The sequence below is a fragment of the Elephantulus edwardii genome, unplaced genomic scaffold, assembly GCF_000299155.1.
Source record: "Elephantulus edwardii isolate Elephantulus edwardi_28Jun2011 unplaced genomic scaffold, EleEdw1.0 scaffold00112, whole genome shotgun sequence".
NCBI lineage: Eukaryota > Metazoa > Chordata > Mammalia > Macroscelidea > Macroscelididae > Elephantulus > Elephantulus edwardii.
Window position 1 is genome coordinate 2,369,243 of NW_006399862.1, and position 13,785 is coordinate 2,383,027.

General features: G+C 42.8%; 2 protein-coding genes across 2 annotated transcripts; one reads left to right on the plus strand and one right to left on the minus strand.

Annotated features, from left to right (window-relative positions):
• Nucleotides 1–200: 200 nt before the first annotated feature.
• LOC102850190 (leucine-rich repeat transmembrane protein FLRT2-like) lies at nt 201–2,464 on the minus strand. Its single transcript, XM_006892179.1, has one exon. It carries the CDS (start codon nt 2,406–2,408, stop codon nt 426–428), a length of 1,983 nt encoding a protein of 660 aa, XP_006892241.1. The 5' UTR covers nt 2,409–2,464; the 3' UTR covers nt 201–425.
• A 10,996-nt stretch (nt 2,465–13,460) lies between these two features.
• On the plus strand, nt 13,461–13,781 carry LOC102859052 (sorting nexin-12-like; the record flags this gene model as incomplete). Its single annotated transcript, XM_006892183.1, has 1 exon — nt 13,461–13,781. A coding segment is annotated over exon 1 (321 nt), but the record flags the coding sequence as incomplete, so codon positions are not given.
• Nucleotides 13,782–13,785: the final 4 nt, after the last annotated feature.

The window sequence follows — 13,785 nt, forward strand, 5'->3', positions numbered from 1 at the left end:
CTTATCCTACCCTGATGAGTCCATTTTAATTGGCCCTTTCATCTGACCACTGGCTCGAGACAAAAAGTTTATTCTGACAACTTCGACAGCAAAGTGGTTAATAAGCATCATAAGGAAGAATCACTCATTCTTTTGCCTTGGTGTTGGGTTCTCATTGTACAACCCTGTACAGTACTTCAGCGACTATTTTTTTTAAGATTTAAAAAGCAAAGAGTTACAAAACTGTCTGTAATTAACTTGAAATAGAAAAGATAGCACTTTTTTAAATCCCATTATATAGTACACAGTATAAATTACAGAGTATTCAAATGCACAAATGCATCTGGGTAACATTTATCAAATGTAATTTGCGTGTCTGTCTGCGCACACACGTGTGGGTTCCCGAGAGGGGTCCTGTCCGCCTCACCCAGCTGAACCTCTGGCTGTCACGTGTGGCAGTGTTCCAGGTCTGGCACACTGCTGTTGCAGTATCGCATGTTGTTGGGGATATGGCAGTCTGTGTAATTAATGCCCCCGTTTGGGGTGTAAATGGGCTGCAGTCTGAAATCTCCTTTAAGGAGCTGATCGTTATTTAAGGAGACGATCTGAAAGCTGGTTTCTGTCATCTCCAGGATGGAGTTGTCCTTCTTGGTGCCTGCCTCGCAGTAGTCGTCTTTCCGCCGGCCTCGGTTGTATTTCCACTTCTGGGAGGTGTAGCGCCCCTTTTTGTGCATGTGCCAGCAGAAGATACTGAGCAAGACCACGAGCACAAAGATCACGGCGCCACCAATCAGACCCGCCAGCAGAAAGGGGGAGCCCATGCTGTGGGAAGTCGTCTGCTCGTGGCTGGACGCCGTGTTGCTGCTGTTGTTCAGATAGGAGGCGTGCGTGGTGGCCTCCGAGCAAATGGTATCTTCGACGGCTCGGTAATTAAAAGCATCCAAGGGCACTAAACAGATCCGATAGGTCGACTTGGGCTCAAGATTAACCAGGCTCAGATGCTGCTTCTCCCCACTGACGATGCGCTCCTGAACGATGCCCCCGACCAAACTGTGGCCCATTTTCACCCAGGTGAGTTTGTACGCCATGACGGTGAAGAGAGAAAGCCAGCTGACCTGGATGGAGGTGTCATTCACGAAGTGGATGGACAGCTGGATCCGCTCAGAAATCGGCGGGGTCACTCTCTCTCGGCCCTCCCCGTCGGGGACGGTGGGAAGCTTGGACGTGGTGGGAGTTAAAGGCAGATCGCTTCTGCTAGGTGTTGGAACAGAAGGTGTGGGAAGCTCAGTGGTTGGAGACGCTGTACTGGGGGCTGGGGTGAAGAGAGGCAGGCCAGGCGTAGTGGTGGGACAGGACAGAAGATTCACATTCAACTCCCTGACAGCCATCCCCCGGACCTGCTCGGGGCCTTGACACATAAAACCTCTCACGTTGAGAGATGAAGGGATGTATTTGAGCCACTCCGTGACCCATTTAATACTGCAGTCACAAAACCAAGGGTTATTCCGAGCAGTGAGCTGCTTCAGGCTGGAGAGGTTATCAAAGACCCCTTGAGTCAACATCCGCAGTTGATTATTGGAGATATCCAACCGTTCCAGTTTGCGGAGATTTGAGAAGGCTGTCAGCGGGATGTGGTTTATCTGGTTGTCCTGCAAATAGAGCCTGATGAGATGTGTACCTGGGAGATCAGGAGGGGGAAGTGAGAGTGAATTCCGTACAATGGAGAACTCCTTGAGTTTGGTGAGGTGACTGAAGGTGCCCTCGGCGATGCCCTTGTTGGTCAGGAGATTCCCATCCACAATCAGACGCTCCAAACTCGTGAGGTTCTGGAAGGCCATGTCTGATATGACAGCAATTCGGTTTTCATCCACCCTCAGCTCCTGCAAGTCCACTGGAAGGCCAACAGGCACGCTGCTGAGATGATTCTTGGACAGAAACAGCAGCTTGAGGCTGATGGCCTCCCGGAAGGCCCCATCTTCCACTCCCACAGTGGAGATGGAATTGTCATCCAGATGGAGTTCCTCCAGCTTCAAGAGCTGGGCGAGGGCAGCCCTGGAAATGGTCTGAATATTGTTTTCCTGCAGATGGAGAACGCGGACATTCTTGGGGAGGTTCATGGGGAACTCGTCCAGCTGGTTGCCGTAAAGGTAGACGGTGTGCACCGACTGTATGTTGTGCAGTTCTGCAGGAAATCCAGCATTATTAATTTGGTTGTTGTGGAGGTAGAGCACGGTTACGCCCTCCGGGATCCCAAGAGGCACTGAGGTCAAGCTTCGCTCGTTACAGTAGACAAAGTTCCTGTCGCAGCGACACACACTAGGGCACGCTAGGGCTCTGGACACCTGTGAGGACAGTCCCAGGGAAATGAGAAGCCATGATTTCAGGAAAAAAGCCCCATGGCTGGGCCACTTTGTGGTCTGCAGGCCCATTTCTGAAGGGAAGAAATAAAAAACAAAGTGATGAGGGGTGGAAGAAAAAGCCACAAAACAAAGTACGATTAAAAAGAAGCCAAACCGAGCAAAATTAAAAAAGAAAGAAGAAGAAGAAAAAAAAAACACAACAAAAAAATCTTTAAAAAACTCAAAGGGAGCACAAAACCAAAATAAATGGGCTGGGTTCTGTGCAAGCCCAGAGCTCCAGTCAAAGGTAAGTCCTGATGCTGTAAAGTGGACGAGCCTCCTGCCGTTCTGGTCCCTCTCAGCCCGTGCTGCTCTCTTTGCTGTTGTCCTCCATGTGCAAAAACTTCCAGGAAAGATAATTTTCTACACAGGCAACAGGCAATGCTCAGTTATCAATGGCCAGCAGGAGCCCAGGTGGGCAGGCAGAACTCCTTTCTTCTGTTGTACCAGGTCAGTTTTGTTCAGCCTCTGAGCTTCTTGGTTGAAATCAATCTGCAATCTGTTACAAGAAAGAAGAAAGAAAACAGTCAGTTAAGGGTCGGGATGGAGGAGGTGTCCACAGTTGTAACATCTTTAAAAAAACAAAACACTTTAAGAATGCCTTTGGCTAACATCAGGGGTTGGTGTGAAATGACATCATAAATAACCCAATTTACTGGTAATGTTTTAAAGAATGGTTATAAAGTATCTCATCTTCCCAAGAAAATCATACTGTTACCTCTGGATATCATTATCACGTTATCAGCACCAAATCTACTGCATAGTCTACATGCACTCAAACAGCAATGATTATACGGATTATACTGGTCACTGTCAAGTTTCAAGACAGCGATGCTAATGGTATAACTGATCAAATAAAGGGAACATGTGGGGGGCAAAAACAACTGTAAACAAATGCAAACTGGGGATTGTAAAGTCATTTAGAAGATGGATTCTTTTGATCTGGTACTGATTAAAGGCTGGATTAATGCAATGTGCTTAAGCCTGTGTGATAATTTCCCTTCTTCTACTCTGACTTTTCTTTTACCTCCTCTTTGGCTTCCTCCAAAATAGCTTAGGCACAAGTTACAAGTAGAATGGCCTGACTCTTTCACTCAGCCCCCATTTCTGGAGTTGTAGGTCAGAAAAGACTTATCTTTGTGATTCCTTTAAGAGATACCAAGTTCAAGGCGGGGATAAATGATTTTTTAACACTACTTTCTTTCCTCCATCTGTGAATGTTACAATGGTGGGTTTTTTAAAAAAATTAATTTTAATGGAAGTTTACAGAGACTTAGGGTTTCCAGTCATTCATTGTTGCACTTTTCTCCCTACTAATCTCCTCCCCCTCAGTACACTCTTCTCCTTGAAAGAAAAACTCTTTGTTATACAGTCCCAACCCCCAAGTTCATTCCTCCATGCAGCCTTCTTCACTCTGGACTTCTATAATGACAAGAATACCCATTCATATATCCCTTTTCAACAGTTCTCTTCCTCATCTGTTTCAATGCAGTATACATCATTCCTCCCCTCCTTCTCTGTCTTCCCTCAACCCTGATGTCAGTCCCGCAGTATTTTTTATGGAGGGACACTGAGAAAACCATGAAATGACCGAAGACACATTTGGGAAGTAAAGTCAATCCAGGGATCGCAATCATGTCCTCTTCTCCGAGAACCTGCTCCATCTGTTTTTCCATTAGAGAAGTAAAGAAGCTAATTGAAAGGTGCCAGATTTGATTTCCTTACAAAATAAGTTGGCATGACTAGACACGGCAAGCTGCGAGTCTCTTAATTCTCACCAATACACAGACAGTGAAACAATTTATTTATACAGACACAGAAGAACTAACTATTCGAAATTCTTCCCTTAGCTATCTTTAGAAACATAATTAAAACAGAAAAGAAAAAAAGGCACTGTAAATGATATTGAAGTGTCAAGGACATTGGAAATTTGTTCTACAGTTTAAAAGAACCATCTAAAAATGCAATTGGCAACCAGAGATTATAGAGTATTTTGAGGTTTCTTTTTGATCGTTTAGAAATCTAAAGAAGAACACAGTCATTCAGGCAAAAGAGATAGAAGTCATTTTTTTAGTAAGAATAAAATCTTCTGTAATGAAAATGTTTTTAAATCCCAAAACTTAAAAATGTGTATTGCCACCAAATAGGTCCCAAGTCTTGCAGAAGAAATCTTTCTGTATGTTTCTTAAAGTTGCTGCCATTCAAATGGGATTGACTGATAGCTCAATTTCCCATTGGGCTGTAAAACACACAGGATGGTGAAGCCTGCCCAGTTTTCACCCAAAGAGCTGGTGGTTGATTGAAACCAGCAGCAAGGTGTGGTCTTTAGGTTAGACTGCTTGGTTTCTTAAGAACCAGGCTACCAGAGCCTCCTCTTTATATGTGGACAGGATAGTTTATAAGACAAAGGTAACACTGGGAAAGGCAATTCAATAATACTGCTAAACTCTATCCTTTGGTTGGTTTTCAAGCCATCACGATGGCCCCCATACCTAGCTTCTTAAAGGGCATCCCTAGTCCAGTGCTATCAGTCGCATTTGGTAGAGAGAAAGTCTGAAAAGCTGCCCTTGAATGCAATGTCTCCTTATTTTACCATTCACTTGCTTTCATTTGTTAAATGTAAAAAATAAAATGTGAAGAATGTCAAGTGATTATTTTGAAAAGAATACAGGTGTAGGCACAGTAGACGTCTTCATACCCTGGAGATAATCTTACATGGTATCTTACACATGAGTGATATTCTTCTAGGTGGAGTAGTACCCTGACTAGAAATGTCACTTAGCCTCCGCGGACCATTGAAAAGTTATTTTTCTAAAAAAATTTTTCTTCTTTCTGAGTAACATGAACTAACATCTAATGCGAGCTTAAAGAATTATTTGTAATTCATCACTCACTCACTCTCATTGCCATGGAGATGGATGGAATCTCGAAAAATTTTCAGAGGCTGTAAATACAGTAGGAGACTGCCCATCTTTCTTCTTCATACTGGTTGGTGGATCCAAACTCCCTGCCTTTGGGTTGGCAGAGCAACTCCCTACACACAAGGCCACTGTTGTTGGGTGCTGTTTAGTCCAAAGCAACCCATAGCTGGCACTGCAGTGGGTTTTCAGAAGCAGTTAAAGGGAGATTGTTCATTCTTTTCTCATCAAGCAGCTAATGGACTTGGACCGCTTGCCTTCAAGATTGCAGTATAGCTTCTTACCATGAGGCACTGGAGCTTTCTTATTTGTGACTGTTGTTGTTGCTATGTACCACTAAGTTGGAAGCAACCCACAGCAGACCCTCAAGCAGGTTTTAAGAAGCAGTAAATCACATGGGAGGAGACTGTACATCGTCCTCCTATAGAGTAGCTGGATTTGAACTTTGTTCCTTCAGGTGGGCAGTGCAGCTTCTTACCACTTGGCCATCAGGATTCCCTTATTTGTAATCAGAAGAGCTTACAAGGCTTCTCTTATTAAAAAGTTATTTGTAATTACATATTGGGTTGTTAATTGAGAGCTGAGTTTTTTCAAATTCACCAGGAACACTGCAGGAAAAAGTCTCTTCGTGTAATGATTTATAGCTTTGGAAACCCAAGTAGGGTTGCCAAGAGTCAGAATTGAAAGAATGAAGAATCAATATTGGAAGATGACTGAATTTACTGAGAAAGGTCATCCGGCATCATAGTGATATGTTAGCACATTATTCATGGATGGACCCAGAGACCAGGATTATGCCTCTGGTTGGTAAGATTTCTACTTGCTTGATCTGTGTCCTTTGCAAACCAGAGAGGCGGGTGAGGGGCGGCGGGGCAGGGGGCCTCTATCAACCATTCCCTTTGCCCAGGGCACTATTTTCTTGCAGGCATGTTTTCCTGGACAGTGGTTCTTTTATAATTATGTGAGATTGTGTGATCTTGAAGAAAGCCCCTAATAGGATTACACAGGGCAAACTGTCACGGTTTATCCACCTTAATGGGGGAAAAGTCCCATCAAGATCACAAGGTGTTGATGGGCTATGACAAGTTCAATTGTGAATGAAAACAAGTTCTCTGAGCTTTGCTCATGCTTCTCGGGAATCCCACAGAATAACAGCCTATTTGTTCTGGTCCTCGGACCAACACTGGCCTCCACACAGCAGCCAGTATACTGAATCTTTGTTCAAGTTAGAGCAACTGCAAAAGGCCAAACACCTAGGCCCCGATGATTTCTGCTTTCATTTAAATAGGCCAAATTTGCCTCTTTATTTTTCAGCTGTGGCTCAACCAAATGCCGAGGGCAGAGAGGACAGAGTAGCGAAGAGAGGCCCGGCAGTGAGTCTCATCTTTGACACGAGCTGCTGGGTCTATCTTAACCTTAGTCTTTGTCTCACGATCTGAAACATGAAAATGACAGTTGGCTTTTTCAAGCTCCTGGCACAACTGAGAGGATTCAGTAAGATAATACACGTGAAAAGCTTTATAATACGGTGTCGGGCATATATTAACAAATGCAATGAAAACAAAAACTCTTTCACTACGGTTGCTTATACTAATGACAGCCAAAGAGTCAATCTTTAGAATGTCAATTTTTAGAGCCAAATGAAATCACGTTTGAACTGCCAATTTTTTTTTTACTTCCTGTCATCCATATCTGAGATTCTGAACCCTAACACTATTGATCTTTGAGACAGAGAACTGAGATAGAAATGGGGGGATGATACGCAATTAAATGTAACTTAAAATGTTTCCAGACATTACTGAATATTTCACAGGAAGCAAAGTCGCTCCCCTTGTGAACTGACCACTTCTTAAGAATCTAGAAGGCCAGCATCACTGCCCCAATTTTCTAAAGGTGCTAGACCTCTAATGCACCTCTCTGATATGATGTCATGAATACACACACTTTTAAAATGCTTTTAGAATGGACACTGAGTCGGCAGGACGATGCAACAGTTTTCTCTTCGGGGGACTCCCTCCCTCCACCTCGTCACTGAATCAACTCACGTTAGTAGATGCCTGGTGGTGCACTGTGTTAAGTGTGAAACACGATGGAGGATCAGCAGGAATCAGAAGTGACTACATTGCCAATTGAGTTTGCCTTGGTGAGTTAAAAGGAGGAACAGGAGGATCTATGTGGCACAAAAACTTAAGTGCCTGGCCACTAACCAAATGGTCAGTGGTTCAAATCTACTCCAAAATGCTTTGGGGAAAGGCCTGTGATCTCTTTTCCTAAGGGGACAACTGTTAAGGATCCTACTGAGCACAGTGGTACTTTGAAGCCCAGAGGGTGACAAAGTGGCAACTCCGTCATGACAGCTGGTGTGGTGTTGGCCTCATGACGCTTGAAGAGAATAAAAGAGCAAATGAGCACGTCTGGAATGAGCATGGCCCTCTGTAATGAGCACCGTCTAGTTGGAGGGGTGGGGGGCGTTCTATAAAGAATACCCTGGAAAGGAATCCAGGCCTACAGAAAAGGGCTGCAGGCTAAATAACTCTACAGAAAATCTAAAGGATTTTCTTGACGGTGACAACCAGTCAAGCGATCAGAGACGCTCTGCTTGCATTAAGAGGAGGAAAACACGCAGTGGGAGCTGTAATTTGGATCAGGAAGACACAGCAACCAGCCCTGGGAAAGAACAAAACCTTGCTCAACACTTTCCTCTCGATAATAAGCCTACCTGTGTTTAAAAAACATTAGCCATTTTCCACTTTCACTTATAACACTCTTAAGTGTCAGGTAAAGCATTTGTGCTTTATAAGATAAAATTCAAATACTGAGGGGAAGCTTTGTTGCTGTTTTTTTTGTGCTCACCCCCTCCCTTTCTCTTTCTCCTTCCCTATTTGTTTGAATTTGGCATTGAAAGTGCTTCCCCTCCAGGAAACGAAAGATTATGCAGAATGGCTTAATGGAAGGTGCTAGGTAAGGAACAGAAATTTCATTCAAAGAAAAAAAAAAGCCCCCACCACGTCAAAAACTGGAACATAAATCAGCATGTAACAAATGCTCTTTGGAGACTGGGAGACCATGGTCTCTTAAAGATTATGGTAACAGTGGCAGTTGTTCTAGATGACTTTAACTCTTTTCTGTGCATAAATCATGAAAAAGCTCCCTGCAAAGGGTTTCTCTCCCAGTGTTGCCTAAAAACTTTTTTTTTTTTAAAAAAAAGAATTAATTCCCAGGAGCCTGGATTCCAGGATTGCTTAATAAAACTAGGACTATAAAAATCACAGCACAGAAAATAGGAATTGTCAACAACTACAGCCTATTGCGTAACAGAATGAGGTCAAACTTAATAAAATCTGAATGGAATCAGCACAGGGCTGGAAGGGATAGCAAAGAGAGGGCTAACCTGAAGACGGAGTCTGCTAGAAGTTTCCAGGGTCACATTGGACTCGGAGAGCTGCTGAGTGCAGGCAATTTGTGCTTCAAAGCTGACACATGCAGGTGCAGAATCTGTCCCTAGAACTGCACTGCGATGTCTCTGCTACAATCTGGAAGCACTAAAGGAATTTATAGATCTTGTGCGCATTTCCACATTCCTGAAGATAGGTTATAAATACTGTCTGTACTACAATAGAGGGAATTCTATAGTTAGCTGGCCAAGACGTGAGGATTAGCCATGGAATCTGGAGAAAAATATAACAGCAGTCACCCCTAACTCGAAACCATTTTTTCCATCTAACTCATAGAACCTTGATCAGTCTCTTAAAGAATGTCTCAAGAATTTTTTTTTTTGTTAAGACAGGAAGAGAGAAAGAGGTGAAGTAGCAACCTAGAAGAAAGCAAGCAGAAAAGGAGAGAAAGGAAATACTTGGAGCAGTTGACAATTTCCTGGCTCCAGTCAGTCTATAATTGAAAACATTACAACTGGACATGCCCATCCCCGAAAAATCAGTATTTTCTAAGCAGGCACAAAAGATGTTTAGATTTTTTAAAAAAACTTGATTTCACATGGTTTCCAGTGAAACAAGCAATAAATGTTGACACCACCAAGAATGCATAAACTTTGAGGACCTGTTCACTGCTACCAGGCACTGCCCTCAATCCACTACCCAGCTCCACTGCCCTTGTCCCTTCATCCCATTAAGTCTGGGCATAATTACGGACTGCAAGATGAAGCCTTCCCAATTAACCAATTGGGATTTGTCAAGGGGGTTCTGATGGTGAATTAGAGAATACACAAAACCAAAACCCCCAAGAATTGATGCTCTTAGAATACAGGGTTGGTCAAAAGTAGTGACTAAACTGTTAACTCTCAAAGAAGACTGCCCATCTTTCTCTCCCAGAGCATCTAGTGGATTCCAACTGTATACATTTGTGCAAGACACTTCCTTACCACTAAACCACTAGAGCTCCTTTGATACACCTGATTTTGTCATGAATCAGAACACCCTAGATAAGTCCCTAACAGCAGATTTTCCCAGAGAAATTTGTCAACACTATTAGCATGAGCAGTCTGGAAATAAAAAATGTTACACACCTACAGCCAGAGTTGTTGAGCAAGCTATAATTGTTAAGAACCTCAATCTCTTTTCTATCTATCATGGTGTTGTCAATTGGCCCAGAGATGAGAATCTTTGTCTTCTTGATATTAAGCTTCTTTGATCTTGAGCAGCAAGTGCTTCAGGTCTTCTTCACTTTCAGCAAGTAGGTTGTGTCATCTGCATAATGTAGGTTGTTGATGAGTCTACCTCCAATCCTGGTGTCATGATGTCACATTCTTCCTCATAAAGCCTTGCTTTCCAAATGATCTGTTCTGCATATAGATTGAAAAGGTATGGAGACAGAATGCATCCCTGACACACTCCTTTCTTAATTTTGAATCATGCAGTGTTTCCTTGCTCTGTTCTGAGGACTGCTTCATGGTCCAAGTATAGGTTTTGCATAAGCAAAATCAAGTGTTCTGGGATTCTCATTTTCCTCAAGGCTATCCACAATTCGTTGTAATCCACACAGTCAAATGCCTTTGCATAGTCAATGAAACACAGATAGATACTCTTCTGGTACCCCCTACTTACAGCCAAGATCCATCTGACATTGGCAATAATGTCTCTAGTGCCACAGTGCCTTCTAAATCCAGCTTGTATTTCTGGCAGTTCTTTGTCAATGTACTGTTCCAGTCATTTCTAGATGATCTTCAATAGGATTTTGCTAGTGTGTGATATTAGTGAGACTGGTGATAATTTTCACACGCTGTAGGTCAGCTTTTTTGGGAATAAGAATAAATCCATATTGGATCTCTTCCAGTCAGTTGACTAAGTAGTTGTCCTCCAGATTTCTTAGCACAAATTGGTGAGTACATCCAGGGCAGCATCTGTTTGTTGAACTATGTCAATTGGTATTCCATCAATTCCTGGAGCTTTATTTTTTGCCAAGTCCTTCAGAGCAGCCTGAACTTTCTCCATCACCACTGCCTTTTGATCATATGTTGTTTCTTGAAATTCTTCTGTGTCAGCCACTTCTTTTTGGTACAATGACTCTGTATATTCCTTCCATCTTCTTTTGATGTTTCTTGAATCATTCAATATTCTGCCCATAGCATTCTTAAGCATTGCAACTCACAACTTGAATTTGTTCTTCAGTTCCTTCAGCTTAAAAAATGATGAATGAGTTCAGCCCTTTTGATTTTCTGACTACAGCTCCTTGTACAATTCATTATAATACTTTGCCATATCTTTCTGAGCAGCCCTTTGAAATATTCTCTTCAGCTCCTTAACTTCTTGATTTCTTCCCTTTGCTTTGGCTTCTTGATGCTCTAGAACAATATTCAGTCTTTGCTGATAGCCACTTTGGGGGCTATCTTCTTCTTCTTCCTTATTTGTAATGACTTTTTGCATTCTTCATGAACAATATTCTTGATATCTTCTCACAGCTCAGCTGGTCTTTAATGTTCAAGCCCTCAAACCTATTCCTGAGTTGGGTTTTAAATTCGGGGGGATAGACCTAAGATGCAATTTTCATTCCTTTGGGTATGACTTAACCTTCTTTAGCTTTAATTAATAAAGTATAATACACACACACACACACACACACACACACACACATATATATGTATGTATATATATATATAATGTAAAAAAATAAACTGGATTATATTGCCAGTGTGGACCATTGCAAAAGTGGAAGATAATCACACTGTCTGTCTGTCTTAGTTATCTAGTGCTGCTCTAACATAAATACCTCAAGAGGGTGCCTTTAACTAACAGAAATTTATTTCTGAGTGTAAGAGGCTAGAAGTCTAATTCAAGGCACTGTCATGTCATCGCTAGGGGCAGGCTTTCTCATCTCTGAGGAAGATAATTGTCTCTCAGACTGTTTCCTGGTTCTCTGGAGATCCCAGGTGCACAGCATACATTGTTCGCCATCTCTGATTGCTTGTTTGCTCACGTAGCTCATTCTGTATCTTCAGCTAGATTTAGACATGCCCTCCACTACTTATGTCTCTTTCATTAATGCATTCTATCCCTAAAAATGTAAGTATAATGGTTAGATCTATAACGCATATTTCAGAGGCACACAATTCAAACCCAACACAAGTCAATCCAGTTCCCTCTCTTGACTACAAGCAACAGCAGGAGTGGGACACAAAGAGGCTTCCCAGCTGCTGGGCACAATCAAAGCACCAAGGCTTGTGATGTCAAATGAACGTGATGATCAGGGTAGCAAGAAATCACGTAACAATGTGCCTTGTGTACCTCCTCTTATCAGATTCCCTGGAGTACTGCCTCCACATCCCGTAGCCTGGGAAAGTCCTTACACAGATAGAGTCAACCTTGGCGGAGAGACATCAAGGAGTTAAAACTAATCAGCAAGTGTCCAACATAAGACGAGATATTCTTTGGGATAAGATATCGCAGGTGTTATAGGTTCCCTGAAGTCCAAGTAGAAAAAGAAACAAAGTGGAACCAGCAAACTGTCGAACAGTACTTTGGAGGAAAATCTTAGGTTCTGTTCTTCTCTACACAGGACTGTGTCTGGGCGATTCCACACAAACACTTGAAGTCACAAGTCAAAAACAGCCTTTTCCCATTCTCTGGCCCATGCTATTCGCACTCCTTGTGGCTGGGATTGTTTCTTCCACTCTCTTTCATATCCTGCCATTAACACGATTGCTTTCTGGCAGTATTTACTCAGAAAGGTTCAAGGAGAAGGTAGCTCTTTCTTCCTCTCTTCCCTTCCTTGCTTTCATTTTTATGGTAAGTGAGGTAGGGCTACATCAGGAGATTTGAACTCCATCACTATACAGCTGTCACTGATCCAAGAGAAAGCTCTCCAGCTAAGTGTTTACACTGCAGTTCAGGACTCCGGTTGGCACAATGATTAAGTACTTGGGTTTTTAGCCGAAGGCTTGGAGGTTCAAATGCACCCCAAAGTTCCATGGAAGAAAAGTTTATTGGCCGGACCATGTAATAATTACCATGTAGAAAACCCGATGAGACAATTCTACTTGGTGACATGGGCCACTCTGAGTTGAAAATCAGCCAGGTAACAATCAAGAACAACATTTGTACCTGGGCTCCTTTCAATTCCTAACTTGAGTTCGGACTCATGTCACTATTCAAGCACTTGCTATACTATCAGTTATTCTACTTGGCTTACGTCCCACGCAACCTGACACAAATGTCATGAAATCTTAAATCTGTACTGTGTTTAGTTTTCACCAAGGCTTCCTAATGAGAACCCTGGTGTAAACAGATCTGGTGTGACAAATAACAAGAATGTATCACGATGATCCTGCTGTTTGTAATTTGTCCCTACGATCTCATACAATAGCTGTGAGAACATAGTCAGATGCTGTTTTCAATAAGAAATGAGACCCCTTATTTATGGGTAATAAACATATGTACTTCAAAAAAGGCATTAAAGCTTGGAAGAGTAGAAGATTCGTGGAGGACAGGGAGATCCTCAACAAGGCACATCGACACCATGGCTGCGACAATGGACTTGAGCATGGCATAGACTGTAAGGACGACACAGGACACGGCAAAGTTGTGGAACATTGCTCATCGGTCACTACCGTTTGGAGTTGACTTGATGAAATCCAACAACAAAGCACTAATATTCCTTTTCAAAAGGAGAAATTCACAAATTAAAAACTATTTTGGGACTCTGTTTCGGAAAGATGTCGGATACGGCAGTAGCTGACACTCGGCACCTTAACTCGAAGCCGCAGGACCTGACCGACGCTTATGGGCCACCAAGTAACTTCCTGGAGATCGACATCTTTAATCCACAGACTGTGGGCATGGGCCGCGCGCGCTTCACCACCTATGAGGCTCGGATGAGGACAAACCTACCTATCTTTAAACTGAAGGAATCTTGTGTACGGCGACGCTACAGTGATTTTGAGTGGCTGAAAAATGAACTGGAACGAGATAGTAAGATTGTAGTTCCACCACTACCAGGGAAAGCATTGAAGCGGCAGCTTCCTTTCCGAGGAGACGAAG

What these genes read in the sequence shown, in the direction of transcription:
- LOC102850190 (XM_006892179.1), bottom strand. Translation starts at nt 2,408, where the DNA reads ATGGGCCTGCAGACCACAAAGTGGCCCAGCCATGGGGCTTTTTTCCTG.